The sequence below is a fragment of the Erythranthe guttata genome, chromosome 14, assembly GCF_056151865.1.
Source record: "Erythranthe guttata isolate IM_541 chromosome 14, IM_541, whole genome shotgun sequence".
In the NCBI taxonomy this organism is placed as follows: domain Eukaryota; kingdom Viridiplantae; phylum Streptophyta; class Magnoliopsida; order Lamiales; family Phrymaceae; genus Erythranthe; species Erythranthe guttata.
The window spans coordinates 22,337,859-22,365,224 of NC_142546.1; the positions used below are offsets into that span (position 1 = coordinate 22,337,859).

The following is a 27,366-nucleotide window of genomic DNA, read 5'->3' on the forward strand; positions in this document are numbered from 1 at the left end:
GAGTTGATTATATCAGTTTTTATCCAACTAATATTTTACAATTTAAATTTCATGGAATGTTTCTCTCGCTTATTGCAAAAATGCAGTTTCTAATGCAACACAATCTGATATTACAAACCAAGAGACATATCTTATGATCAACTTGTTTCAAAATGTGGAGCCCGAATGGGGTAAACTTAGTACAAACTGGAGAATATTTTACATAATCTAAAATGTTCCATTAAATTTGACACCACAAGGGTGAACGTGTAATAAGAAAATTTATCGTTGAGGTGCGATTATAATTACCCAAACATAAATGATTTTTTTTCGTAATTTGGCCTTATCTCAGAGGGTTGACAGTAATTTACCCTTCAAAATAATCTTAATAACCTAAGATTGAGCACATGAAAGCGTGAAACAGAGAAAAAAAATATATATTAGTCCCTTAACAGAGAAAAACTAGAGAATATTCCATATAATTCTAACTATAACATACTTATTTAAACTAGTAAAAGAAGACCAAAGTTCCACTTAACAGCCGAATAACGATCCTGCTACGTATACTTCGCATCGATTAATTTTCCCAAGATCGCCTGTGTGTTACCTTTCTTTGAAGTACTAGTTGTGCCATTGAGGAAGACATATCAGTAAGAACATTATTAGTATGCAAAGAAGCACTCAACAGCTTCACAGCCTGTGTAAAGAGAAAAAGAGAAAAAAAGAAAAAAATATATATATATAAATTAGTATAAGTTCAAAGATTCATCATTGAAAGAACTAGCAATATAATATATACATATATTTATATATATATACACCTCATCCATGCCAAAATCGACGCGTTTTTCCCGTACGGTACTGAAATTCTTAACGTCGAGCTTATTAAGAAAAGTGATGCTTGAAATAGTGGACAAAGGCATGACGACCAAATCATCCATCACCATGTTATGATCATCTTGTTTCAAAATGTGGAGCTCGAATTGGGTAAAACAGGTAAAAAACTAGAGAATATTATATTCCACATAGTATAGAATATTCTACTAAATTTGACACCGCAATGATGAATGTGTAAGAAGATTCCGTTGTTAAGGGGTGGTTGTAATTACCCAATTAAACATGAGAGATTTTTTTTTTTTCATAATTAGATTTAACCTCAAGGGGTGGCCGGAATTTACCCAATATAATAAGCAGAGCCGGTCCGGTCCTGGATTTTAAAAATAAATCATATGGACTTTTTGGCTCTCACGAAAATAAACAAATTAATTAATTAATGTTTGCAGTTTGAGGTGTTCCGGACCAAAGAAAAGCTATATATCCACTTCACACAGATCATGGCTAGCATCAATTAGTCCATGTCGGAGAAGTGTCACTACTACATGTGTATCTCTTGTCTGAGGGCCCCACAAAACCCTAATTGCCACATTCGATCGACTTGGCGATGAAAAAAAAATCATCTCAAGGGCAAGGAAATTCAATGATGAAGAGTTATCACTTGCGATAAATTCATCTCAAGGACAAGGAAATTCGATGACGACGAGAGTTATCACGGACGATAATTTTTGGCGGAAAAATTTACGCGTAGTCGCATTTTGGTTGAAGTAGATTTTCTAGGGGAAGAGCATCTAGTGGCATCAGTCAGTGAGCTATTGTTAGCTCACAGGAAATATATACCAACAATCATGGGTGTAGGGTTTTTATTTATTTATTTATTTCATCAATGAATTAATTCCAAGAACAATAAACAGTGTTAATCCTCCAGAAAATTAGAAATAAGATCCTCTAAATAAGTTTATTAAACTAGAAAATGTTAGAATTACTTACTAACACTAGTAAGAAAAGATCAAAAATTCTACTAAAACTGTAAAACCTAACTAAAAAGAGAAGTCCAACTATGACCAGAAAAAAGGATGAAAAACCAAACTTTTTGATCACATCTGTGAGTTCTTGATCCTTAATCTCTCCAATTCGCTAATGAAATTACCATTTTGCTCACCTAACCACGGTTAAGTTTCTCTCTTACATGCACGTTCTTGAAGTCGTACTTGTGCAATTGAGGAAGACATTGGTAAGGACATTATTAGTACGCAAGGAAGCACTCAACAGCTTCACAGCCTGCAAAACACACACACACACACACACACACACACACACACACACACACACAGAAACACGTAGTGGCTTAGTAGTAATTAAAAGATTCTTTGTAAGAAAATGTAGCTAAGCTGTAAGTAAATACCTCATCCAAGCCAAACTCGACAACTTTTTCCTCCACGGCACTGATATCCGTAAGATCAAATCTATGGAGCAAAGCGAAGCTCGACGTAGTCGACAACGGCGCGACAACCAAGTCATCCATCACCATGTAAGTCACCATATCCTTAACGAACCCAGTTTCATCAGGCGGCGGAGGGGGGCCCACGTAAGATATCGTCATCTGCTCCATTTCCACCTTGCAGTCGGGACAAAACGTGCCCGGCTCTACAGAGGCGTACAGGTAACATGAGTCGCATACGTAGGGTTTTCTTGCGTCGTCGTCGCGGCGGGGAACAATCGAACCTGGCACGATGAAGAGGGGCACCGGTTTCAAAAGGGATAACTTCTTCTCGTGTGACTGCATGTAAGAATTGTTGAGATTCTTGATGCCGTCGTATAGGTTTGGCAGTGAGCCCATGTCTACTTGGTTTCTGAGAAGACTGACGAGTGTGGCTACAGGGAGAGAGAGAATCTGAAAGAGGAAATCGACGAAATTCTTATCTGCTTCGGCGAAGAGGACTCTTTTGCCGTTGGTGTCTATCAACAGCTTCAACGTCATCGTTTTGGGTTCTGATGCGGCCATTGTTGGGGTTTCGTTTCTTGATTTTGATTTTGATTTTGGGGATTATGAGAATGAAAATATTGGCTCACTTAATTTAGGGTTTATAATTATAGCCCAGTTTGTTTTTTCTATTTTATTGCGTATGGGTAGTATTTTATTATTTTATAGGTCCTAATAATTGGCCCAATATTATCAAGGGCTAAAAATTTGCTTAATTATAGAAAAGTCCAGATCTAGTAGAAACCAGATTCTTGGTTCCAAAGCAACATCTATGTAGCACGGACAGGAAAATGGAGATACGGGAAAATGGATATGAAAAAACGGCATGTCAAAAAAATAGGGATACAAACTTGGGGAAAACGGGAAAACGTATAAATATTAAAAATACTGCGATAGATTTAAAAATATACTATATAAACATATATAAGTTTGTATTTATATATAATTTTTCTCTTTATATTTCCATACAAATAACTGTCAATTTGTGATTGATCAATGAATCATGTAATAAATTAGGGAAGTAAGAAATCTGCTATTCAAACATGTTTCTAACTTTTTTGAAATTACGAAATGACCCATATAAGGTGTCACGAAACATTTCCTAGAAGTTGAACTTTACGTGCTACATAGCTTGTCATTGATAACAAAATTTAATTTTTTGTTTCAAAATATAAATATTAAACGATTTGTGTATATGAAGTCAATTAACATGGTATCTGATTCACATGCCCGTTATTAAGATTTTGAAGGCCCTAGGCGAGATTTGAAGACGGCAAAGCAAAAACATGGGGCCCTACTAAAATCTAATATAAAACTCGTTTGTTTTTCTAAAAGGTGGCAAAGCAAAAACATGGTGCCTACTAAAATCTAATAAAAAACTCATTTATTTTTCTAAAAAGTTGCTAAACTCGATGTTAATTCACTTTTGTACGATATATAGCTAGTGACAAGACTAGAAATTTGTAATATAGGGAGTTAAAGTTTGCGGGGGTTCGGGCGCGCTCTCAAATTTTTAAAAGAATAATTTGCATGAAGTAGTACTAAAACAAGTGAATATATAAAAAATAAATAACTAATACATTATAAATAAAATAATTAGGGGCCATGCTTAGGAGAATTATAGAAACTAAGTAACAATTGTTGATTTATAATTTTTTTTTTAAATCCAGAGGCTACCGGGGCCCTAGGCGACCGCCTCCCCTCAGAACCGGCCCTGCTGACTCAGACAGCATCTTATCTTCAACGAGAGAGGAAAGTGTTGGAGATGTAAATAATAGATAAGGCGAAATACTTTTTAGACGAATGAATCAATTTCAAGAACAATAAGTACAAAATCCTCAAGAAAATAGAAATAAACCGTCCAAATATTTTTTTATTAAACAACAATGTAAGAGTCACTTACTTACACTAGTAATAGAAGATCAAAATCAATTAAAAGTGTAAAAACTAATTAAGCTAAAGAAGTCTATAACTAATACCAAAAACGACAAAACCAAACTTCTTGAAGGACCTTTGCCGATCTTCAAGTTCTTGATCATCCTTAATCCTAATTAATCAATCAGCTCGATCACCTTACCACCGTTAGGTTTCGCTCTTACATGCACGTTTCTTTGAAGTCGTAGTTGTGCAATTGAGGAAGACATCGGTAAGAACATTATGAGTATGCAAAGAAGCATTCAACAGCTTCACAGCCTGCGTAAAAAATAAAAACAAACACACACACGCGCACAGTAATCAGTGGCCTACATAGGACATATATAAAATTAGCAGTTCAAAGATATTCTTAATTTGAAACGAAAATAAGACGAATAATACAATCTAGTCGTAATATAAATTAAATATACCTCATCCATGCCAAAATTAACCACCTTCTCCTCCACGGCACTCATATCCTTAACATCAAGTTTAAGGAGCAACGCGAAGCTCGACATAGTAGACAACGGCGTGACAGACAAATCATCCATCACCATGTAAGTAACCATATCCTTGACAAATCCAACTTCACCACATGACGTAGGACCCACAAAAGTTATCAGTTTAACCATTTCTCTCTTGCAGATCGGACAAACTGTTTTCAGGTCTACAGAAGCACACGAGTTATTACACGAGCAGGTGTAGATGTTTGTAGCAGCATATGGATTATTGTGAGGAACATTCGGACCAGCGACGAGAGAGAGGGGCCTTGGTTTCAAAAGGGTATCTTTCGTTTGCTTTGAGTGCATGTAAGAATTGTTAAGATTTTCGATGCTGTTGTATAGGTTTGCTAATGAGCCGATATTACCTTGACTTTTCAAAAAACTAACAAGAGTGCCCACGGGCAGAGAGAGTATGTGAAACAGGAAATCGACGAAGCCTTTGTTGGCTTCCGCGTAGAGGACCCTTTTGCTTTGTGTGTCGATCAACAGTTTCAAGCTCATCGATTTCGGTACGGCTGTTGCAGCGGCGGCCATGTTTAGGGTTTCTTTTGTGGTCGTGATTTACAGAGGGAAATAGGGCGAAGAGGGTAAGGGTATATATAGATGGTTTGGACAAAGGGGAATCAAGACACACGTGCGCAAGTAGGAGTTGTGTCTATTAGACTTTTTATACAAGAGGAGTACTTCTATATGCATGAAGGGTTTTCCTAGGGTTACAAGAATAAGACAAAAGTATTTTTGCCACTAATTACAAAAAAAGACCCTAAATTATTTTTATTTTGATGCAATTTGAATCTCAGAAAAACAAAAGACAACACGTGTGTGTGTATATATATATATATATATATATATATATATATATATATAATTCCAAAAATTGAAATAACTTCTATAATTCAGGAATCTATAAAAAGGTAACAATCAAGAAATTAACAAACCCATAATCCTCCAGAAAATAGAAATAAAATCCTCTAAATAATTTTATTAAACTAAAATGTTAGAATTATTTATATACACTAGTAAGCAAAGATATTAAAAATTCTATTAAAACTGTAGAAACTAATTAAAAAAAAAAAAAAAAAAACTTCCAACTAACACCAAAAATAATGAAATCAAATTTTTTGAAGCACCTTTGCCAAATTAAACCCACCGCTGCTCACGTGAGTTCTTGATCCTTAATCAATTTTCTGCTGCTTCGTATCAATTTAGTTACCCACGGTTAAGTTTCTCTCTTACATGCACGTTTCTTTGAAGTACTATTTGTGCAGTTGAGGAACACATCGGTAAGAACATTATTTGTATACAAAGCAGCACTCAACAGCTTCAAAGCCTATCAAAACACAAACACACACACACACACACAGTAATTAGTGCCTACATAGTATATATATATATATATATATATATATATATATATATATACATACTTTGAAAGCACAAATTAATGTAGGTATAATTAATAATACCTCGTCCTTGCCAAAATTGACCACTTTTTCCTCAACTACACTCATATCCTTAACATCAAGTTTACGCAGCAGAGCGAAGCTGGACATGGTCGACAATGGCGTGACAGACAAGTCATCCATCACCATGTAAGGAACCATATCCTTGACAAATCCGATTTCTTCAGACTTGGAAACACCCACACAATACACCATTTTCTTCATATAAGAAATGCACGCCGGACAAGATGCGTTTGGTTCAAGAGAAACGTACGAGTAACAGTAAGTGCAGGAGTAGATTCTTGTTGGAGTGGGTGCATTGTTGAGTGGGAGCAGAGGATTAAAACCCTGACTCGCGGAGAGAGAATGGAGCACCGGTTTCAAAAGGGGATCTTTCGTCTGCTTCGATTTGAGAAGGTAAGATTCGTTGAGATTCTTCATGCTATCGTACAGGTTCGCTAATGCGCCGGCGTTTACTTGGGGTTTGGGGAGACTGACGACGGTGCCCACCGGTAGAGAGAGTGACTGAAACAGGAAATCGACGAAATCTTTTCCGGCTTCTGCGTAGAGGACTCTTTTGCCTTTGGTGTCAATCAACAGTTTCAAGCTGATTACTTTTGATTCGGCTGCCGCCATTTTTAGGTTTCTTTCCTCAATTTGGGGATTTTCAGGATTTAAATGTTGATCAGAGAATTTGGTTGAAGGGGACTCATTTAGGGTATATATAAGTTGCCTAGGGCCGAGCAGAGAAAGGGCCCAATTATTATTATTATTATTATTATTATTATTATTATTATTATTATTATTATTATTATTATTATTATATTATTTATTTTTATTGCGTAAACGGGTAATATTTTGTAGGTCCCAAAAATGGACCGATCTTTTCAAGGGCCAAGAATTTGATTAAATTTTTCAATGTATTAATTTTACAAGGTCCAACATTTTATTTATTCATTTATTTATTAAATTCAAGAGTGATTTATTTTTTGTATACATCTATTTTATTTCACATATTAAGTTCATTTTTTTTACAATATATAAATATTATTATTATTTTGCAAATTTACTTGAAAATAGAGATAATTTTCTACGCATAGAAATGTTTCTAGTACGAGGTGAGTACTTCTACATATAGCGTTTTCTAGGTTTAGAGCATCTCCAACCTTGTAGGTTTTAGAGAAGTAAAAGCTAAATTATAAATATTTTACCATCTCAAACCTAAGAAAAATTGCTCCACGGATGGATACCTATTATTTTGCATATTATATATAAGATATCAAATATATTAACTGTAAAATATCTATTATAATCAAATAGTAAAATGTACATAGCATTCCAATTTTTAGCATCTAACCTTGGAGATGCCCTTAAAAAAAAGAACAAAATTATTTTTGCCACTAAAAATGCAAAAGATATCACTAAATGATAAATAGTTTCAATCGCTAGAAATGTTTAATTAGTTAAATCTAAAATTTTGTAATATAAAAGATAGCAACCAAGAAACTACCAATAATAAATTGATATAACATAAATTGATTGAATTGAAGCAAACGGGAGTTAAAGAGGGTTTACACAATAAATTAAACTAATAACCAATGAACAATCTAACTTCGTTAAAATAATGCACCAAGTGCCTTCACTGAACTGCTACCAACAAATTAAAAATCATTACAAATCCCAAATGAAAAACGACCATAAATTCATCCAAACGAGAGAGAGAGAGAGAGAGAGAGAGAGAGAGAGAGAGAGAGAGAGAGAGAGAGAGAGAGAGAGAGAGAGAGAGAGAGAGAGAGAGAGAGAGAGAGAGAGAGAGAGAGAGAGAGAGAGAGAGAGAGAGAGAGAGAGAGAGATTCAATCCATGATCTCTACATCAGGTTTCCTTGGAGTTGCACAGTTAAGAAACACTTCAGTGAGAACCTTCTTCGTCTGCATAGATGCATTCAACAACTTCACAGCCTATTCCAAAAAATATTATAACAAAAACCCAAATTAATTATAATGCAAAAATCAGTAAGGATTATTTGGAAGATTACAAAAGTTTAAATTATAACCACCTGAGCCCTGAGGTATGGTCAAATTACAACACCCCCTCTTGTTTGGGTAATTACAACCACCCCTCAACTATAATTCTTCTTACACGTCCACCCTTGCGGTTTAAAATTTAATGGAATCTTTTAAATTATATATAATATTATCACTTTTGTAGCCGTTTTATCCCATTCGAGCTCCACATTTTGAAACAAGATGATTATAAAATATGTTATTTAGCTTTTATATATCAAATTTTGGTGCATCAGACACTGTATTTTTACACAAAACGAAACAGTATTTTTAGCACATTCTACGGAATTTAAATAATTGTGTTGAATTTGAAACTATAACGGTGGAGGTGTAAGAAAATTCATAGTTGAGAGGGTACGTAATTTTGCCAAACAAAAGGGATTTTTCATAATTTGACCATACCTCGGAGTCGTTGTAATTTACCAAAAGAAAGAAGGGAATTCGTGTGTAATATATACCTCATCCATGCCAAAGGTTACGACTTTTTCCTCCAAAGAACTCAATTCCTTAACTTGAAACTTGTGCAGCAAAGTTATGCTCGAAATAGTAGATAACGGTATAACCGCCAAATCATCCATCACCATGTAAGTAACTACCCCCTTCACAAATCCAACTTCACCAGAAGCCCTCTGTGGAGGTGCCACGTAGGACAAAGTTGTCGTCATTTTCCGACTGCAACTCGGACAAGATGCGTCTGCATCGTCCGAAACATAGCCGGGACAACTGCTGCACCTGTAGAATTTTCTCTTGGAGGATGCGTCGTTCAGCGCAAGCAGAGGGACATTGGAACCGGAGACCGTAGCAACAGGTTTCAGAATAGCCTCCTTTGTCTTGTTTGGCTGTATGTACGTCTCGTTTAGGTTTTCGATGCTCTCGTACAGGTTTGCTAACGAGCCGATGTTTTCTTGCTTCTTGAGGAGATTGATGACCGTACCAACCGGTAAAGAGAGAATGTAGAATAGGAAGTCGACGAAGTCTTTTCCGGCCTCGGCGAAGAGGACTCTCTTGCTTTGGCTGTTGATCAAGAGCTTCAAACTCAGTGTTGATTCTGCCATGGTAGCTAGGTTTTCGAGATTTGGAGATGAGAGGCTAGGGTTTGTATATGTTTATTGTGTTGTCCCGAAATTTGAAATGGTTTAAAATGTTAGGAATCTAGAAATAAGGATCAAGAAACTGAAAATGATAATGGATATGCACCAAAACTGTATTTGGAATTAGAATCCAAATCAAATCAAATCAAATCAAATCAAAAGATCATAGTGTTTCGTTATCAATTTTTTTTTTTTAAATTTATATTAAAATTTTGTATTTGTTTTTAATTAAAAAAGAAATCAAGTCTGTTTGATTATGGTGTTACACTTGCGTCCTTGATACGGATTTTAATTCTACATATTTGTTATAAATACTTATTAAAAAACTTATTTATGTTGTAATATTGAAACTAAAAAATGTAAATTACCAATAGAAATGCATGGTGAGAAGATAAAGCACATAAACCGCTAGGGAGTTATAGATAGGAGTTACGAGGGAGCTATTAAACTGGAGGGACCCACCTTTTGTTTAATATTTTAAAATTTAAATTGTAATTATAGAGTTTAAATTTTTTGAGCAAATAAATCATAGAAAAATAATGTAAAATTAGGTAGTAATAAAAATGAATTAACATTTTTCCTTGAAGAAGACAGATGCTAGGTGATACACAGATGTCACTAAAACCTAGTTTGTGCTTCTTTAGAGGGAATTAAGCATACGTACAAAAGCAGTTGATCAACTTCACTTAATTTACAGCCAAAAGAAGAAGAAGATCAAACGACTAATCAAAAGTACTTAATATGTACATATATTACACAAAACGCATAACAAAGCACGTGCAAACATTTCTTCAATTAATCATTCCCTTCAAGAAGACATTGGTAAGAACTTTGTCCGTCTCCAGAGAAGCCTTCAACAACTTCACAGCCTAGCCAGTTTCAAATATTATATCAGCTTGTGTGCGTGTGTGTGTATATTCAATAATTAAAACCTAGCTACGAAATAAAGGAATAAAGAAATATGTGTAATAGAAGTCATCATGACATATATAATATGATATAAATTACCTCAGCCATTCCCAGATTGACAACTTTTTCCTGCAGAGCACCAACTTCCTTGATATTAAATTTGTTAAGAAGGGTGATGCTGGAGATAGTAGACATTGGCGTGACAACCAAGTCATCCATCACCATATAAGTAACCACCCCCTTCACAAACCCTAAACCTTCTTCACTACTACTCGACGATTCTTGCTTCGTAGGAGGTGGCACATATTGCATAGCGGTGTTCATTGCCATGCGACAACTTGGACAACTCGTTTTTGGGTCATCTGATACATAATAGTTATGATAACTACATTGGCACCTGTAGTAATTCTTTGTAATAGTAGGAGAATCTTTCAGAGCAAGCAGAGGAACAGAAGACGACCCAGGATTCACTGGTTTCAGAAGGGTGTCTTTGGTTTTGTTTGGTTGTATATAAGACTGGTTTAGGGTTTCTATGCTTTCGTACAGGTTTCCCAAAGACCCCACCATTTGGTTTTTTCCGACAAGATTGATGAGGTTAGCTACAGGCAAAGAGAGTATGTAAAACAGGAAATCCACACAATCTTTGCCTGCCTCGGCAAACAGTACTCTTTTACCATGGGTGTCGATCAGGAGCTTCATGCTTACTGAGGATTTCGCCATACCTACTGTTTAATGTATACTAGTAGTAATATTTAGGTTTTGTAGAGAGCATCAGTTTGTATGTATATATAGAGAGAGAGAGAGAAAGATGCCGCTGAGTGTAATTATATCTTGTTTTCCGATGTATTCAATTCTCAGTGGCTGTTGCCTGTTGCCGGTTGATGTCTTCAAGGTAGGCGTGCACCTTGTTCTACATTTAATTATTACTCCCTCATTCCCTTAATATTTGTCAGTTGTCACTTTTGCCATTTTTTCATATTTCAAATTATTTGTCATTTTACTATTCCAATAAATAATTAATTGCATTTTTTTTCAATTTTGCCCTTTCTCACAATTGAAATATAATTATTTAAAAATCAATTAATGGCATGGGCATTTTAGTGATTTACTATACTTTTTGCTACTATCTATACATATTTATTGAGTTTCTTAATATGTGTGCAACTAAAAAAAATGACAAATAATGAGGGAAGGAGGAAGTAATATTAATTAGTATTGTCTCTGCTCATCGAGGCCCCCGACATTAGAAAAACAAATAGTTGTTCCGGGTAATATTTTGAACATATGATTTTTGCCCCCCATTTTTTCGTAAATATGGATTTGGTCCCTTCAAGTTTTTTCAATACTTTTATTTAAATTTCTATATTTTTTTTCATAATCATCATTTATCATTTTTACTTGTTTTTCTACTTTTTTATGAATACCTCGCAAAAAATATTCTGGGTTATGCCCCAAATTAAACTTGATTGTGAACCTTACTTTTATATATTATGATTTATATATAGATATTTATAGCCTATATACAAATACATGGAAAAATAATTTGAATTGAATTGTACCATAAATTTATGGATCATAATTACAGACATATATTAACGTGACCAAAATTGATCCGTCGACCAAGAAATGAGAAATCTTAAACAAAACAAATTGATGTTGGGCTGCAAGGAAGTTATTCAGGCCAACTTACCTAAGTTTGACTCGGCTAAATAATGTTTTAGTCCAGTACTAATCAAATCGGCCCAATCATATGAAAAGGGTAGTAATGGCAATTCAGCCAGGCCAAACCGAATGACTTGGCCGAATTATATCTCAGTCGAGCCTATTTTTTATTGAGAGCCGGTCCAGAGTTACTTTCTTTCGATTGAACATACATTGAGAAATGAGAATAGTTAAAAGCGTGGAGGAATAGAATAATAGGTAATAAATGTTTATGTGGCTGCCGATTTATATTAGAGAAGCAAAACAGAGACTAGCAGACACATATCATAGCATTTCATTTGAACTCAGAGCTAGCTAGCTAGCTACGTACAAAAGGAGTTCATGGATGCATATATATCCCAAAAAACAAAAGTAATTAATAAACTAACACAAGTACTAATCCAATATTAATTTAATTAAGTACTAGTCTTTAACGAGGAGTCCCTGGAACGCCTTTTCCCTTCAAGAACACACTGGTAAGAACCTTGTCAGTCTCCAGAGAAGCCTTCAACAACTTCACCGCCTAGGTTAAATTTCATTACAAATATTACATATATCAGCTGAGTGTAAGTATATATATATAAGAAGTGATGAGAAGAAAAGTACAATGAGATTCATATATATAAATACCTCAGACATTCCCAAATCGACAACCTTTTCCTGCAAAGCACCAACTTCCTTAACATTAAACTTGCTGAGAAGAGTAAGGCTGGAAATAGTAGACATAGGCGTGACAACCAAGTCATCCATCACCATGTAAGTCACCACCCCTTTCACAAACCCTGCACCTTCTTCTTCACTCGAAGATTCTTTTCTTGCAGGAGGAGCCACGTAGTGCATGGCAATGTTCATAGCCACGCGGCAATGTGGACAAACGGCGTTTGGTGAATCGGATACATTATGGTAGGTACAGACGTTGGCGCATCTGTAGAACTTCTTTACAGTGGTGGGTGCATCTTGTAGGGCTAGCAGAGGAACAGAAGAACCACTACAGACAGGAGCCACTGGTTTTAGAAGGGTGTCTTTGGTTTTGTTTGGCTGTATGTATGACTGGTTTAGGGTTTCTATGCTTTCGTACAGGTTTCCCAAAGACCCCACCATTTGGTTTTTTCCTACAAGATTAACGAGGTTAGCTACAGGCAGAGAGAGTATGTAAAACAGGAAATCCACACAATCTTTGCCTGCCTCAGCAAACAGTACTCTTTTCCCATGGGTGTCTATCAGGAGCTTCATGCTTACTGATGATTTCGCCATTTCCTTTTCTTTTTTTCTTCTTTTTTTTTTTTATGGAACTCAATAGGCTTTCTGTTCTACTTGTAAGAGTTCAACTGGCCTGTTTGATTTTATAAGGGATGAGTCTTGGTATTTAGATTCACACAGATCGATGTAGACGTGCAGTAATTTGGGTTTTGCTTGTTCAAATATCCAAACTCGCACGTGCACCTGGTTAGCATGCAGTTTCCGAGAAAAAGAGAATATGTACATTTGTCAGCTCATCATGAAATCTCTTGGATCAATACTTACTTTCGCAGGAGTGTACCAATTACAGGACTCAAGGGTACATATATATATATATATATATAATATAAAAAAAAAACTGAGGCAGACACGTCGTCGGAGATGCGCCTTTTGCAGTAGTGAAATGACTAAACAACACTGAATTCTCAGAGCAATGAGTGAACTGCACCCTTCTCGATCTATCTACTTTATCACCGCCTGTCATATCTGTGTGTCTTCTCCCGGCAACTCTTTACGCAGTCTTCGCCTTAGGTGGCTGATTTTAACTCGAAAGCACATTTGTTGTTCCTGACCGTTGGTTTCGGGCCTATTTATACTGTTCTCAGATAAATAATGGATAATATAATTCTCTGCATTTTCTTTTTTAAATCTTCTTATGTAAATGATTGAAACTCTTTGTGAGAGAAAAACTGGGTTTAACCGAGAGCAAAAGTGGTCGTTTGACCGGTTGACAGTACATGAGTTATTGAGTCAACTTTATGGGTAGGCCAAGAGTTTCTTGGGAGTGGCTTGGCTTGGTGCTAGTTTAATTTCCGAGTCGCCATCGTCTTGGATTTATGGACCGAACAATGGGAAAGCCGTTCTGGATTATAATTCATAACCATAACACTTTTCTAATATTTTTCCATCTTTTATTTCTGTGTTCATGTTTATGTATGCATTCTCTCTATATGAATATCCAACAAAAGTGTTATATCAAGTATTGGAGTTGATCTGATGATTATGTAATATAAATAGACATATTCACATAACTAGCGAATCTTCTTTTAATTTAGATACTTACAAAAATAACTTAATAAAATAGTTGTACTTATTGTACCAATTTCGAAATTATATGGTTTTTCTTTAAAATAAATAGTTTTGGAATTAATTCCTACTCAAAATAAGAAAACAAAAACAAAAACGAACCACATGCATATATGGGAACTCATAATTAACGTGAGGAATTACGTTAATCCGTCGGACAGTTTTGGTCGATCGATCAACTAGTTGACGAGCTAGCCGGCACTGGCTCGCTTTTTCCTGTTCAAGAAGACTCCGGTGAGAACCTTGTCCGTCTCCAATGAAGCTTTCAACAACTTCACAGCCTATATATATATATATATATATATATATATATATATATATATATATATATATATATATATAAAGCCACAATATTTACAATTATGTAGATGTATATATTCAAGAATTCTAAATTGTCTTAAAAGGCGATATATAAATAAATATAAATACCTCAGCCATTCCCATGTTGACCACTTTTTTCCTGCAGACCACCAACTTCCTTGATATTAAATTTGTTAAGAAGTGTGATGCTGGAGATAGTAGACATTGGCGTGACAACCAAGTCATCCATCACCATATAAGTCACCACCCCCTTCACAAACCCTAAACCTTCTTCACTACTACTCGACGATTCGTTCTTGGAAGAACGAGACACGTATTGAACAACCATGCTCATAGCCCGGAGACACTTTGGACAAAGCGTTTTCGAGTCATCAGTCACATAATCACACTTTACAAGGCATTTGTAGAACTTCTTGGCAGTGTTATTAGGTGCATCCTTTAGAGCCAGCATAGGAACAGAAGAAACTGCACCGATTGGACGAATAGTTGCTGGTTTCAAATGGGCGTCCTTGTTTTTTTTCGTTTGTACGTAAGACTCGTTTAGGTTTTCTAAGCTCTCGTACAGGTTCCCCAAAGAGCCCACCATTTGTTGTTTTCAGACAAGATTGATGAGATTAGCAACAGGCAAGGAGATCTATGTAAAACAGGAAATCGACACAATCTTTGCCTGCCTCGGCAAACAACAATCTTTTGGCTTTGGTATCAATCAGGAGTTTCAAGCTTACCGAAGATTCCGCCGCCATATTATAATTCCCTGTTTTAATTTTCTGTAACTGTAATAATAACTTGAATCCAATCGACCTTTGAGCATCTGTTTATATAGGGGCTCAGTGTGGTTTCATTTGACTCTTGATTTTCCTAGTTTCAAATGCATTTAATTCTATTTGGCTGTTGATCTACCCTAGATTCAGACAATGGCAGTTAAAATCCCAGATTAACATGCACCAGGCCAAAACTTAGTAACGTATCGATTAATCTTCATTTTATCCAGGACTCGAAAACAGCGTTGACGATATAATGCGAATGTAGCTCAACTAAATATATATTTATGTTAATTTATTATTTCAAATGATTAGTGTGCATCGTGTATTTGCAGCTGCCATCAAAAGAATCAAGGTCTAAGAAAGCAACCAAATATCAGACATTATAAATAAATAAATGTTTTTACTTGGCACAAAATGTGCATGCAATGCAAATAATATAACACAATATTCATAATCCTCGACTAAATAGTTGATCACTCGGATCTCCTCATTTTGAGATTAAGAGGTTTTTCCTTGTAGCATTGGACCTTTTCAACTGCTCTGCGCAATGGTCTGCCTCCTACAGATGTTCTTCGTGCTTCAACTTCCATTTCGGGCACATAGTTATTATAGACTGATTCAACTTCATGTGTTGTTTTTCTGTTTAAGGGCACAACATCATCAACTGGAAACTTGGCATCGTCTATCTCAAACAAACTTTCCTTTGCTTCATCCGCATGTCTAACTCTCGAACTAGCAGATTGCCTTCTCAGACAACGCCTAGATATATTATATATAACCAAACAAATGGTAGCATTTTCAGGCACAAGAAAAGGTGTACTAATAAGTAACATTGTACACTTGCAGCATTTGATTAGTAAGAACATTATGAGAAGATCAACCTTTTGCTTACTACAGCAGCTTCCTTTTCAGCATGGTGTTGAGATATCGTCGAATTGCCCAAAGCTGCATATTGTGCATAGCAATAAAGTTTATTTATTAGTAACAGTGTTCGTAAAGTCGAAGAAAAAAAAAACGGAATTTTGTCACAGATTTACTTACATCGACTTCTGGACAGACGACTCCTGCTGGCATTGCAAGATTTAGTTACTATTTCTGGTTCCTTCACACCAAGAATGTTTTATAAATAGTTAGCAAGCATAATAATTTCAAAAAAAAAAATAATTGTTTTTCTGTGCTCTCCAATTCAGAGCAAAGCAGAAGCCACAACGAAAAATTAGGCTAACATACGTGAAATTCAGCTTTTTGGGCATTCGCTCTCTCTTTTTCCTGAACAAACCAGCAGGCACACAAGTCAATTCGATAAGCCTGATTATTAACTCAAATATAATCTTCAAAAACACAACATATAATCAAAAATTAAGGATTCAAGTAAACAATAAAGAGAGAATTTCGAATAAACGGTTCGAGTTATATCACAGACTATGAATAACCTATACCTTTAGTTGTAAATCCTTTGTTTTAAGAACGGCTTCTTTACAAATTACCTCGTGCTGCAATGCTTTCAGCTGCGAAGAAACGGATCGATTAACAACATTTAATCGAATTTTCAATCTCAATTGACCATTAGTCCATTCACATAAGGCTTCCTTACCCTTTCTTTACCCAAATTAACCTCCTGAAAAAACAAGACGTAAATCGAACTTCAGTACAACTGCTTAACTATATTCATGTCCGAAAAAAAAAAAATGTGACGGGGGCAGAGGACTGACCGCTGACATATGACTGTTCGATTGAGCAAGGTTCCAGTTTTGTAGCTGCATCTTCTGAAGACAGTTTCTCAAATTCTGAATTTCAATTCCACTCAACTCTATAATTTTACTGTCCACAAAATTCAGAAATTTAAAACATAAACACCCGGAAAAATCGATGAAACACGGAGATTAATTAATATAAATAATTTACTTTTTGTCTTGAATAAGCTTCACCAAGGCCATTTTCTCCTGTTCCAGAGTTCAATTAAACACACCAACAACAGATCAGCTGAAGAAATCGATAAAATTTAGGGCACAAAATTATGAAAAAACATACCTTGACGAGATGGTCAATGAATTCCTTAGCAGAAACGGCATCGCGTGGGTTTTTCTCAGGAGGAGCAGGAGATTTATTCTGCGGCAGAGAATTGGTAATGTCTGAAAGCCTCCTTCTCACCATGTTTCCAAAGGAGGATCTTTTTGCCATTTTATCCCCTTTCATCGTACGCAAATACACAGTCGAAATTGAAGAATCGAAAGGGTTTTTGCAGGAAAATTAATCGAAGAAAAACACTTACAAGGATTGGATTTTAAATAATTATTTATCGCATCAATTGAGCATGAAAAGTACGGAATTGAGAAAGTTAAAAGGAATCTAGTTGAGTGATACAGTAAACTTGCGCAGAGAGGAGAGGGAGGGAATGGTTGGGAGCGAAAATTAGAGGGTTCAAATTTGAAGAAGGGAAAAGAAAAAGGAGGAAAAGCAAAAGATGAAAAGCAGGGGTTTGAATTTCTGAAGGGGTCGATCCAACGGGTTTCCGAACCGAGGCGTTCGAAGAGTAGGTTTAGTTACGAGCCTAGATTTCAGTACGGGATGACCGAACCTAGTTTTTGAATAGGCTCGGAATTAGTTTTAGGAGCCACTTCTAATTGGTTTGGCGATTAAAATATAATGAAAATTCATGGGCTGTAAGAGGATAATCAGTAAAATATAATTGGCTCTCATATATATGCAGATATTCCCAATTTAAAAGTTTGATACTAATTTAAATTTTGAACCAAAAGAGATAAAAGAGGAAAAAAAAAAAAGGAAGTTAAATCCCCATCTCCCACGTGCAGAAAAGAAAATAAAAGTAGAAAATGAAAAAATGAAACCGGAAATCGGAATTCTGAATTTTCGAGATTGGAATGAAAACATTTGTTCCAAAATCGAGAACTTTAGTATCGGAATCTGGCGGAATTCGAGAATTCTATTTTGTTGTAAGTGTAATTTTCGAAAATATACTCAAAAATTTAAATCGAATCAGAAATCATGATCTAATGCATTTTTCAACTTGGTTAAAAAAAATCGAAAAATCGCAATTCATAACTTTCGAAATTCGAAATGAAAAATATTGTTTTAAAATAAATAAATAAATGAAAAATCATATTAAATCGGCGGGAATCAAAATTTTCGGTCTAGTTCTCAACCTAGGCATAATTAAAATAGACATTTGTTTCCTTTGTGGATCACTACTAGTTTATATAAATCCAAAATCAAACAAGTCTGGAGCATCACTACTCAGATATGGATTGCTGGATTACATCAAATCTTTGTTGTTTATCTACTTTATTTATCAGAAGATAACACCAAACAAAAGCGATTCTTTTTCATAATTTGATCTTATCTCACAAGCCTGTTTGCCGAAGAAAATATGTACATCTTTTTTTATTACAAAGGAATTCAACTTCACTGAGAAAGTCTGAAATCCAGTGAAAGACTATACACAAAAACGATCACAAGTTCGATTTCAAAGGCGTTAAATCAATTCCGCCTTCGATTTCTGCACAAATTCGCAGAAACTTAAAATGCGAAACGAAAAAAAAAAAAAACGAAAACATTGATTTGCTCATTGGTCCCTATACTCCAAACAAATTCATTTATTGACTGTCAAAGCCATTTCCCTCTCACTACTTTCCTCAGCTTCATCCCTAAACTTCTTATAAATATCACCCCTATAAAACTCTCGAGTCCTCGCCACTAAAACGAGCGAAGAAACCGCTCCAAAAAACGTAACCGAAGCCAATATCACAAACGCCAACCGATAACACTGCGGACCAACACAAGTCAACTCCTTGACCGAATCTCTAGTCAACCCCTTCTTCGCCAGATTCTTCAACGCCTCCCTATCGTAAAGCGGGCCCGTCACTCTAACATTCAGTATATACGAACCGAGCGGGCTAGCCAACTGCCCGCAATTGAACAACGTGGAGTAGTATTTCAGCCCAAAAAGCTCGGAAATTATAGCGAAAAGCAACGGCAATTGAGCTCCAAACGAAAACCCAATAATCACGGATGCAATGTAAACCGAGCCACGGAACGGAAACGCAATTAGAAGCAAGCCGATGCAGGACAAAAACAGGACAATTGTCATCATAAGTGGCCTCGGGAATTTGTATTTCGAGAGAAGCTTTTCGGAGACGAACCCCGAGAATATTCTCCCGAAGTAATTCCATATGCTTAGAAGCGAAACGAATGTCTTGATCGTCCTTACGGGGTACTCTAACGACTCCCCGATTTGTCCTAAATTGTCAACTGCCGTTAAACTCGAACCCAAACCACAGAACGTTGCAAGAAACAGAATCAGCATATCTGTGCTGGAAAGTGCTTGTAAGATGGTGTAATCTTCTCCTCTTTCGGGCCTGTCGAATATTTTTGCGTACCAACGAGTTGTCGTTGTTGTTGTTGCAGTTCTTGATTTCTCCTCCATTGGATTTGGAGCTGGATTGTTATTATTATTATTATTATCGTCAATGGTGATTATTTGAGGAGGCTTAGTGAGTTGCTGTTTCTTTTGGCTCCAAATTGAGGATTCTTCTCTAACGGCGATGATTAAAGGAAAGAAGAGCAAGGCGGAGACGACGGTGGCGCTGGCTGCGTAAGCCGCCGGCGAAAAGGCGGTGACTTTTTCAAGTACGGTCATGGCCATGATAAACAGGGCGAGTAAGATCGAAACGTAGAGAAATTGGTAGAAGATCTTGAGCTCGTTCCCTTGCCTGACAACTTTCATCGCACGAATTGTGTACACGAAAACCACGGACAACGCCGCCGGGAGCCAGGCGATGAGGAGAATCAAGGCTTTGGAATCGTTGCCGTAGACGGCGAGGTAGATCTGGGTGAGAATTGCGCCGCTCAGGCCGGTGAAGCCCTTCAGCAGGCCGAGCATGACTCCCCTGCTCTCCGGGAAGTTTCTGACGGAGGTGACGAGGGCGCCGGTGTTGGCGAAGTTCTGGGAGTTTGCTCCGATGCAGATGTACAGGCACATTTGCCAGACTCTGGGCGTGGAGACTTTTCCGGTGACGGTGAGCCATATCATGAAGTAGCCGGCGAAGTTCATGGCGGAGCCGATTAGGAGGACGAACCACGTCGGAGTTACCTCGGCGATGAGTCCCGACAAGACGCCGACGTTTGCGCCGAGGTCCTTGAAGAAACCGAGGAGGTTGAGGGTTGTCTGGTCGTAGCCGAGGGAGGATTTGATGTCCTTGGAGTAAACTCCGAAGAGGTAAGTAGCTCCGGCGCCGGCCATTACGAGGAAGGAGGCGAAGAGGGAGAACCACCGGCCTCGGAGTACGTGGGCGGCGAATGCGAGGAGGTCGCCGCCCCTTCTTCCGCCGGTGCCGGAGATTCTTGCTGCCTCTACCATTTTTCTTGATTTAGAGTAGTGGGAATTAAATTGGTTAGTTAGATTTATGGTTGGGTTGTATTGGGATTGGAGAAAGTAGGGTTCAGAAGATTGGTACAAAATTAATTTGGTGATGAACCAATCTTCTGTGTTACTTTCCAGGGAGGGAGGAAAGAGCTGTTTATTTATTTACACTTTTTTTTTTTGTTCTTTAAAATTAATTTTGAGCAATTATAATTTATTTAGATATAAGTAAGGGGAAAATGTGTTTGTTGTGAATGCAGAAATCTGGGGTTGCTCGCATCATGTGGTGCACCAAATATATATTGAGCCACCACCTTCTCTTCTCTTTGCCACATGATGATGATGATGATTGATGATGTCATGATTCCATCACTTGGATAGTGAACTATTCCATTGGAACATCTTTCTTTGTTCACATTTTTTGGGTTTTTCCATTTTTTGCTTCAATGCATGGATCATTGATAACTTCTTAGCGACGGTTTGATTAGTTAAGATAAGATTGCGATAACTTTATTACAGTCCGATTATGTATATATGCAATTACTGAAGATAAGGATAAATTAGGAAAATTGTTAGATGAATTAATTATGACATATCCATTTGATCTACCTTAGTGGGCTAAGATCTATGGGACCAACTATACATTCTTCTTTATGGAAGTCCAATTTGACAGCCTCATCAAAAGGTCCCTTAAATAGAGAGTTCATTCATTGTTTAAAGGTCCGCGTGGTTTTCGATTTGTTACAAGTCTTTAGCTCTTACTTTGATTCTCGATTTTGTGACTTAGATGTCGGATCGGAGGGCAATTGTTTAGCAAATGTAGGCGGAATCAGTAGATCGGAGAACGATTCTGAGCCCTGGGGATCGACTCTCAATATTCTCTACATATTTTGAGCTACTTGGTTTGAGCAGCATCATCAATGCACAATCAAACGAGAGTCGCTTAAGTTTTAGATGAAAAAAAGGATTTTTTTTAGGGGCAATAATGCTGCCATGTTGGACCAGCTTTGATGACCATTTTGACTGTTATACATGATATAATTTGATTTGTTTATTTCTCAGACCACTTGTCTGAAGAACATTTACATTATAATAATAGTGATGCCAAAGGGGCAATACAAACTAATTATTAAATAATTTATTTTTCATGCAGCTAAAATCCAAGTTCTGGTTTCTTTTGTTCATAGAGTTTTAGCATTATATGTTATATGTTATATCGTAATAATGAAAGAAACTCGAAACCAATCATACGTGTGCACTAGCTAAATCTACAATCTCATATTACGGCTTGCAAACCTTACATGAAACGAAAGTCACATTATACTAATACTAATCGTGCGTGACAAACTCGATTGGCATAATTTTCTTTTTAAAAAAAGGTTACAATTTCTACAATGATTGCTAGCATAAAGTACTTACGGAATCAAGCCTTATAATATCACTTTCAAGAAAATGATGACACGATACAAATACACAATGTGAAAGGGCAAATAGAAATGATTAATATAACCAATTTTGTTGACAAAACTGCCCAATTTGCTACAAAAAACACCCGTGAGTATTATATATTAATATTTTTATTATTATATATAAAATAGTTGGCAAATCAAACAATAAATTCCAATATTCCATGTGATCACGGTTTCGCACTCTCTTTTCTTTTCTGTTCCAATTCAAGAATGAATTAACCGTGAAGGCTAGCTAGTATGGCAAATGTCACTTCCCATAGTCTACTCAAATGGTTATTTATTTATTTTTTATTTTTTTATTTTTGCATAAAGTGGAATGGGGTCTGGGGCTGATCAATATATGTATAATAATATCTAAAAAAATAATAATAAAAGGGTAGTATTATCAACAAATAGAAAATCTTAAATAGTCACCTGGTACTATTTATTGGTCCAATAAACTATTCGGTCTTATAATTGACATACAAATCCCAAACTAAAGCCCAACTAATTTTAGTGTATATTAAGCCCAAGTTGTTTTCTTCGTAAAATCTACTTGACACTCCACTAGCCCATGTCACTACTTGAAAAGTTGGCCAAGAAATGCTTCCCTTCCTTCCAACAAAAGAAAAATCGTAATTTTCCGAAATTAAATCCAATCGGAAATTTCAATTCCAATATGATGATGATGCTTTAGGTAGATCTAATTAGAGAGTTGAAGTAGGATGAGCTGGAAGAGCAGAGTGGATCACTGGCTCACGAGTTTGGTGACCTTGAGATACTTGCGAACAGAGAACACGTGAACTAAGCCGGTGTTGATCCGGCGGAAACCCCTCAAACGCTCAAGTCAGACGTGTGGATAGTGGAAATAGTCCAGATAATACAATTGGTAGTATTGCTCAGATAATAGGACGTACCTTAAGGAATGAGTTCAAACCTTTATTTATACCTTAGTTGAGATTGTCGGACCCAAACCTTATTTGAAGGTGATTGGGCCTCGATGATAGTGGTTTTCAATATTTGGCTCGAGGCCCAATAGGTAAATAAATTGTTAGATTATTGGGTTGACCCAATTAAGCATATCACAATCCAATAACATCGGAAACTTTTGGAAATCGGATTTTCAAAAATTATAATGAAAAAGGTTGTACGGAAATTAGAATACTTACGATTGAAACGGACGAAAATTGTAATTTACGTTCCGACTTTGACCCATAGCCCTTTGATCCTGTAATGGCTACGCCGCTAATAACAAAACTGATTTATAAAAATAAATTTTAATTTGTGAAATAACACGTCCCAAAAACATATATATAGACGTACTCCTTATCCCTGCTTTTACCCTTCCCAATAAATTTAACATTTATGATATCTCTCTACTATTTTCAGATGCTTTAAATTCTACAATATCTAACACTTCATCATCTTCAAAACCATCACAATTTACAGCTGTCATTTTAATGATATTAACCGTTAAAAAAACGAGGAAATGAGATCAAGAGACAAGTACGTGACAAAATTAAATAAAGCTGGCTTCTTTAAGTCAATTAACCCAAGACTCCAAACAATTATCAAAAGCTGACCCATATACCCACATTTATGGGGGCAATTTTTTTTTTGGGGTTGTTTTAATACAGAGTTTTTAAAATGGGGTTGTTTTTGGGGTAGTAATTAAATTGGGGTTGGCCGCCACCGGCAACGGCGGCATCTGCCGGAGACGCCACTGCCAATGGCGGCACCGGCTGGAGACGCCGCCACCGGTGGCGTCTTCTACTTTTTTTAAAATTTTTAATATTTTAATAATTTAATATTTTAATATTATAATATTTTAATAATTTAATAATTTAATATTTTATTATTTTCTAATATTTTATTATTTTAATATTTTTTAATATTTTTATTAATTTTTAATATTTTAATATTTTAATATTTTCTATTTTTTTAATATTTTTTGATTTTTAATTTTTTTTACAAATAAAATAATTCTAACTACATTCATTAGTTTGATGTTAGTATTAAATTTATTACATTTTATCAATTAGTATTAAATTAATCAACCGGATGACACCCAGTTTGTTGATGATGTACCGGCAGATCCTGACATTCGTCGAGATGGTAGGCCGCGTAGGACTAGACGGGCACCTGCATGTGGCACTAGTTCACATAGGCACTGACTTCATAGTTCCAATTTTATTTTCTTGTACTCATTTTGGACCTATTTATTTTATATAACTCTTTTATTGGACCTATTTATTTTATATAACTCTTTTATTTTCTAGAACTCCTTTTGTTTTTGTCTACATGTTTTTAAGATTGTACCATATTTTATTGTGTTGATTAGATAAATATATGCAATGACCGGATGACACCCAGTTTGTTGATGATGTACCGGCAGTAAATTTAATACTAACATCAAACTAATGAATGTAGTTAGAATTGTTTTATTTGTAATAAAAATTAAAAATCAAAAAATATTAAAAAAAATAGAAAATATTAAAATATTAAAATATTAAAAATTAATAAAAATATTAAAAAATAATAAATTAATAAAATATTAAAATATATTAAAATATTAAAATATTATAATATTAAAATATTAAATTATTAAATTATTAAAAATTAAAAAAAAAGTAGAAGACGCCACCGGTGGCGGCGTCTCCAACCAGTGCCGCCGTTGGCGGTGGCGTCTCCGGCCGGTGCCGCCGTTGCCGGTGGCGGCCAACCCCAATTTAATTACTACCCAAAAAACAACCCCATTTTAAAAACTCGATATTAAAACAACCCCAAAAAAAAAATTGCCCCCACATTTATGTTTATCGATAAATATATAATTATATATTTTAATGTTTTATTTGCCAAATTAAAAATTAAATTGGGATAAATAGCGGTCTCTGTCTAGTTCATAAGAAATGTGACCCTTCTGCAACACACCTCTTTTACTCTGTTTCTCTGCACAATTTCATCACTCTGTTCACGAGTATAGTAAATACTATTTCTTGAAAACAGCAAACAAAACACCTCCAATATATTATTATTATTATATTAAACTAAACTAATCTCTTTTAATTTTATTATTGTTGTTGAAGCAAAAACGAACTCCCAACAAATCCATTCTCATCATCCTATTTTCTTAATCTCCACTTCACCAACAACATACCAAATACAGAAAGCCCCATTTCAACCACTCTCTCTCTCTCTCTCTCTCTCTAGAATGGTTTAAGAGAGAGAAACAGAAGTGACCTTCAAAGTGAACATCAGAATGAGGAGGCTTTTGCATGGGACAAGAAACAACAGGAGTTCAGACAACAATGGCGGCTTCTTCTTCTTCTGTTACAGATACTTCAAATGGATTCTCTGGTTTTCCATTTCATTCTATTTCTTCTCATCTTTCCTCAACAACCCCACCTCCACCTCTATAATATCAAGAACCACCGTCTACCGTACCAAATTAGCATCACGTGCTCTCATTGAACAATCATTCGTCAACTCCTCCCATGGAGTATTATCCAAGGGGATGAAGGTTTATGTTTACGACCTGCCGTCAAAATACAACGCCGACTGGTTGTTGAAGAACCAGCGGTGCGGCAGCCATTTGTTTGCGTCCGAGGTTGCTATTCACAGGGCTTTGTTGCGGAGCGATGTAGTAAGGACTTTGGACCCTTGGTTGGCTGACTTCTTCTTTGTCCCTGTCTACGTGTCCTGCAATTTCAGCGCCGTCAATGGCTTTCCCGCCATTGGCCACGCCCGCCCGTTAATCGCCGCCGCCGTCGACCATGTTTCTACACAGCTTCCGTTTTGGAACCGCAGCCGCGGCGCCGACCATGTCTTCGTCGCCTCTCATGATTTCGGTTCTTGCTTCCACACTTTGGTATATATTATATGCAATTTTTGTTTTTTTTTGGAATTTACTTCCCACATAATTTAGATTTGTAAAATTTGATTTTTTTTTTTTATTTAATGATTGTTTGTAGGAAGATGTGGCGATTGCTGATGGAGTGCCTGAATTGTTGCGAAATTCGATTGTTTTGCAAACATTCGGGGTAACACACAAGCACCCATGTCAGGAAGTGGAGAACGTGGTGATTCCGCCGTACATCCCGCCGGGAAGTGTTCGCGCCACCCTGGAGAAGTTCCCGGTGACCGGCCGCCGTGACATTTTCGCTTTCTTCAGGGGTAAAATGGAACTCCACCCCAAAAATGTCAGCGGTCGTTTCTACAGCAAGTAAGGATTAATCAATCGACTCGCATTTAACATGGATTAATTATCTTAATTAATTTCTTATTTTTAATTGCAGGCGGGTGAGAACGGAATTATGGCGGAAGTACGGCAACGACCGGAGATTCTACCTGCGGAGGCAGAGATTCGCCGGTTACCAGTCGGAGATAGCCCGGTCAAAGTTTTGTCTCTGCCCATTGGGGTGGGCCCCGTGGAGTCCCCGGCTGGTGGAATCGGTGGCGTTGGGGTGCGTTCCGGTCATCATAGCGGACGGGATCCGGCTGCCGTTCCCCTCCGCCGTGCCTTGGGCGGAGATATCACTGACCGTGGCGGAGAACGATGTGGACAACCTCGGTGATATTCTCGAACACGTGGCAGCCACCAACCTTACGTCCATTCAGAGGAACCTGTGGGACCCGTCCATTAGAAAGTCCCTACTATTCGACGTCCCGATTTTGGAGGGGGACGCCACGTGGCAGGTCCTGAAAGCCCTCGCCCAGATGCTTGACCGGTCCCACAAAAAGCCGAGTGTATTTATCCGATAAAAATGTTTTTTCCACGTCGGAAAATAAAAAGTGACGAGCTTGCCAGCTAAGATTGATCACTTATCTACGTGGATTTGGATTAGTGGGAGACAGCTGGAATATATAATAGTGCTAAAAAAACAGTAGTTATATGTATTATTGGTTGCATTCTGATTGGTGGGCCACGTGGTTCAGGATCTTTTGCTGAATGGCCTGTGGTGATTGGGTATTTTTGGGGTTTTGTTGGGGCCTATCTGCTATTTTTGTAAATAATTGTGTAATTTGTAGATTCTGTAAATGCAAAAAGGAATAAATATTTTTTGATGGAAATTATTGAGAAGTTGTGGACATAATTGGATGTGTAAAATAAAAATTAAAAAATTAAAATTTAGTATGGAGTAATATGTATCAAAATTTATTTTAGGTGTTGCATTTAGTAATCTGAAAGCCCACTAGAAGTTTCGAGTG

General features: G+C 36.5%; 9 protein-coding genes and 1 non-coding gene across 11 annotated transcripts; 1 reads left to right on the top strand and 9 right to left on the bottom strand.

The window, feature by feature from the left end:
* Nucleotides 1-1,745: 1,745 nt before the first annotated feature.
* Nucleotides 1,746-2,998, bottom strand: LOC148765455 (uncharacterized). Its single transcript, XM_088813868.1, has 2 exons — nucleotides 2,219-2,998; nucleotides 1,746-2,094 (listed from the first exon to the last, which is right to left on the bottom strand). Exons 1-2 carry the CDS (start codon nucleotides 2,816-2,818, stop codon nucleotides 1,999-2,001), a joined length of 696 nt encoding a protein of 231 aa, XP_088669994.1. The 5' UTR covers nucleotides 2,819-2,998; the 3' UTR covers nucleotides 1,746-1,998.
* Nucleotides 2,999-4,183: 1,185 nt separating this feature from the next.
* On the bottom strand, nucleotides 4,184-5,555 carry LOC105959104 (uncharacterized). Its single transcript, XM_012983137.2, has 2 exons — nucleotides 4,642-5,555; nucleotides 4,184-4,489 (listed from the first exon to the last, which is right to left on the bottom strand). The coding sequence occupies exons 1-2, from the start codon at nucleotides 5,245-5,247 to the stop codon at nucleotides 4,379-4,381; spliced, it is 717 nt and encodes a 238-aa protein (XP_012838591.2). The 5' UTR covers nucleotides 5,248-5,555; the 3' UTR covers nucleotides 4,184-4,378.
* A 138-nt stretch (nucleotides 5,556-5,693) lies between these two features.
* Nucleotides 5,694-6,838, bottom strand: LOC105958709 (uncharacterized). Of its 2 annotated transcripts, XM_088813712.1 has the most exons (3): nucleotides 6,180-6,838; nucleotides 5,950-6,043; nucleotides 5,694-5,900 (listed from the first exon to the last, which is right to left on the bottom strand). In XM_088813712.1, coding segments are annotated over exons 1-3 (708 nt in total). In that variant the 5' UTR covers nucleotides 6,792-6,838; the 3' UTR covers nucleotides 5,694-5,898. The 2 variants fall into 2 exon arrangements, with proteins under 2 accessions (XP_088669838.1, XP_088669837.1); XM_088813711.1 differs by lacking the exon at nucleotides 5,694-5,900 and having other exon boundaries at nucleotides 5,907-6,043.
* An 837-nt stretch (nucleotides 6,839-7,675) lies between these two features.
* On the bottom strand, nucleotides 7,676-9,316 carry LOC105958871 (uncharacterized). The gene is made up of 2 exons (XM_012982876.2): nucleotides 8,678-9,316; nucleotides 7,676-8,114 (listed from the first exon to the last, which is right to left on the bottom strand). Exons 1-2 carry the CDS (start codon nucleotides 9,272-9,274, stop codon nucleotides 8,010-8,012), a joined length of 702 nt encoding a protein of 233 aa, XP_012838330.2. The 5' UTR covers nucleotides 9,275-9,316; the 3' UTR covers nucleotides 7,676-8,009.
* A 785-nt stretch (nucleotides 9,317-10,101) lies between these two features.
* LOC105958715 (uncharacterized) lies at nucleotides 10,102-10,939 on the bottom strand. The gene is made up of 2 exons (XM_012982720.2): nucleotides 10,319-10,939; nucleotides 10,102-10,179 (listed from the first exon to the last, which is right to left on the bottom strand). Exons 1-2 carry the CDS (start codon nucleotides 10,937-10,939, stop codon nucleotides 10,102-10,104), a joined length of 699 nt encoding a protein of 232 aa, XP_012838174.2.
* Nucleotides 10,940-12,133: 1,194 nt separating this feature from the next.
* LOC148765456 (uncharacterized) lies at nucleotides 12,134-13,266 on the bottom strand. Its single transcript, XM_088813594.1, has 2 exons — nucleotides 12,551-13,266; nucleotides 12,134-12,443 (listed from the first exon to the last, which is right to left on the bottom strand). The coding sequence occupies exons 1-2, from the start codon at nucleotides 13,172-13,174 to the stop codon at nucleotides 12,351-12,353; spliced, it is 717 nt and encodes a 238-aa protein (XP_088669720.1). The 5' UTR covers nucleotides 13,175-13,266; the 3' UTR covers nucleotides 12,134-12,350.
* A 1,170-nt stretch (nucleotides 13,267-14,436) lies between these two features.
* Nucleotides 14,437-15,309, bottom strand: LOC105958717 (uncharacterized). Its single transcript, XR_016029479.1, has 2 exons — nucleotides 14,675-15,309; nucleotides 14,437-14,526 (listed from the first exon to the last, which is right to left on the bottom strand). It is a non-coding gene; the product is annotated as an uncharacterized LOC105958717 (transcript).
* Nucleotides 15,310-15,685: 376 nt separating this feature from the next.
* LOC105958872 (shugoshin-1) lies at nucleotides 15,686-18,007 on the bottom strand. The gene is made up of 9 exons (XM_012982877.2): nucleotides 17,362-18,007; nucleotides 17,236-17,273; nucleotides 17,043-17,151; nucleotides 16,925-16,948; nucleotides 16,770-16,838; nucleotides 16,561-16,599; nucleotides 16,372-16,432; nucleotides 16,212-16,275; nucleotides 15,686-16,089 (listed from the first exon to the last, which is right to left on the bottom strand). The coding sequence occupies exons 1-9, from the start codon at nucleotides 17,524-17,526 to the stop codon at nucleotides 15,804-15,806; spliced, it is 855 nt and encodes a 284-aa protein (XP_012838331.2). The 5' UTR covers nucleotides 17,527-18,007; the 3' UTR covers nucleotides 15,686-15,803.
* A 696-nt stretch (nucleotides 18,008-18,703) lies between these two features.
* Nucleotides 18,704-20,977, bottom strand: LOC105959105 (Major facilitator superfamily protein). The gene has a single exon (XM_012983138.2). The coding sequence runs from the start codon at nucleotides 20,705-20,707 to the stop codon at nucleotides 18,941-18,943; it is 1,767 nt and encodes a 588-aa protein (XP_012838592.2). The 5' UTR covers nucleotides 20,708-20,977; the 3' UTR covers nucleotides 18,704-18,940.
* A 4,038-nt stretch (nucleotides 20,978-25,015) lies between these two features.
* On the top strand, nucleotides 25,016-27,228 carry FRA8 (Exostosin family protein). Its single transcript, XM_012983139.2, has 3 exons — nucleotides 25,016-26,026; nucleotides 26,130-26,380; nucleotides 26,454-27,228. Exons 1-3 carry the CDS (start codon nucleotides 25,418-25,420, stop codon nucleotides 26,917-26,919), a joined length of 1,326 nt encoding a protein of 441 aa, XP_012838593.2. The 5' UTR covers nucleotides 25,016-25,417; the 3' UTR covers nucleotides 26,920-27,228.
* The last annotated feature ends 138 nt before the right edge of the window (nucleotides 27,229-27,366 follow it).

Excerpts from the sequence above, each read along its gene's own strand:
- LOC148765455 (XM_088813868.1), bottom strand. The coding sequence starts at position 2,818 with ATGGCCGCATCAGAACCCAAAACGATGACGTTGAAGCTGTTGATAGAC. Across the intron at positions 2,095-2,218 it reads TCGAGTTTGGCTTGGATGAG|GCTGTGAAGCTGTTGAGTGC; the intron begins GTATTTACTTAC and ends TGTGTTTTGCAG.
- LOC105959104 (XM_012983137.2), bottom strand. The coding sequence starts at position 5,247 with ATGGCCGCCGCTGCAACAGCCGTACCGAAATCGATGAGCTTGAAACTG. Across the intron at positions 4,490-4,641 it reads TTAATTTTGGCATGGATGAG|GCTGTGAAGCTGTTGAATGC; the intron begins GTATATTTAATT and ends TTTTTTACGCAG.
- LOC105958709 (XM_088813711.1), bottom strand. The coding sequence starts at position 6,791 with ATGGCGGCAGCCGAATCAAAAGTAATCAGCTTGAAACTGTTGATTGAC. Across the intron at positions 6,044-6,179 it reads TCAATTTTGGCAAGGACGAG|GCTTTGAAGCTGTTGAGTGC; the intron begins GTATTATTAATT and ends GTGTTTTGATAG.
- LOC105958871 (XM_012982876.2), bottom strand. The coding sequence starts at position 9,274 with ATGGCAGAATCAACACTGAGTTTGAAGCTCTTGATCAACAGCCAAAGC. Across the intron at positions 8,115-8,677 it reads TAACCTTTGGCATGGATGAG|GCTGTGAAGTTGTTGAATGC; the intron begins GTATATATTACA and ends TTTTTGGAATAG.
- LOC105958715 (XM_012982720.2), bottom strand. The coding sequence starts at position 10,939 with ATGGCGAAATCCTCAGTAAGCATGAAGCTCCTGATCGACACCCATGGT. Across the intron at positions 10,180-10,318 it reads TCAATCTGGGAATGGCTGAG|GCTGTGAAGTTGTTGAAGGC; the intron begins GTAATTTATATC and ends GAAACTGGCTAG.
- LOC148765456 (XM_088813594.1), bottom strand. The coding sequence starts at position 13,174 with ATGGCGAAATCATCAGTAAGCATGAAGCTCCTGATAGACACCCATGGG. Across the intron at positions 12,444-12,550 it reads TCGATTTGGGAATGTCTGAG|GCGGTGAAGTTGTTGAAGGC; the intron begins GTATTTATATAT and ends AATTTAACCTAG.
- LOC105958872 (XM_012982877.2), bottom strand. The coding sequence starts at position 17,526 with ATGAAAGGGGATAAAATGGCAAAAAGATCCTCCTTTGGAAACATGGTG. Across the intron at positions 16,433-16,560 it reads CCCAAAAAGCTGAATTTCAC|GAACCAGAAATAGTAACTAA; the intron begins GTATGTTAGCCT and ends CTTGGTGTGAAG. Across the intron at positions 16,276-16,371 it reads TCGTCTGTCCAGAAGTCGAT|CTTTGGGCAATTCGACGATA; the intron begins GTAAGTAAATCT and ends CACAATATGCAG.
- LOC105959105 (XM_012983138.2), bottom strand. The coding sequence starts at position 20,707 with ATGGTAGAGGCAGCAAGAATCTCCGGCACCGGCGGAAGAAGGGGCGGC.
- FRA8 (XM_012983139.2), top strand. The coding sequence starts at position 25,418 with ATGAGGAGGCTTTTGCATGGGACAAGAAACAACAGGAGTTCAGACAAC. Across the intron at positions 26,027-26,129 it reads GTTCTTGCTTCCACACTTTG|GAAGATGTGGCGATTGCTGA; the intron begins GTATATATTATA and ends GATTGTTTGTAG. Across the intron at positions 26,381-26,453 it reads AGCGGTCGTTTCTACAGCAA|GCGGGTGAGAACGGAATTAT; the intron begins GTAAGGATTAAT and ends TTTTAATTGCAG.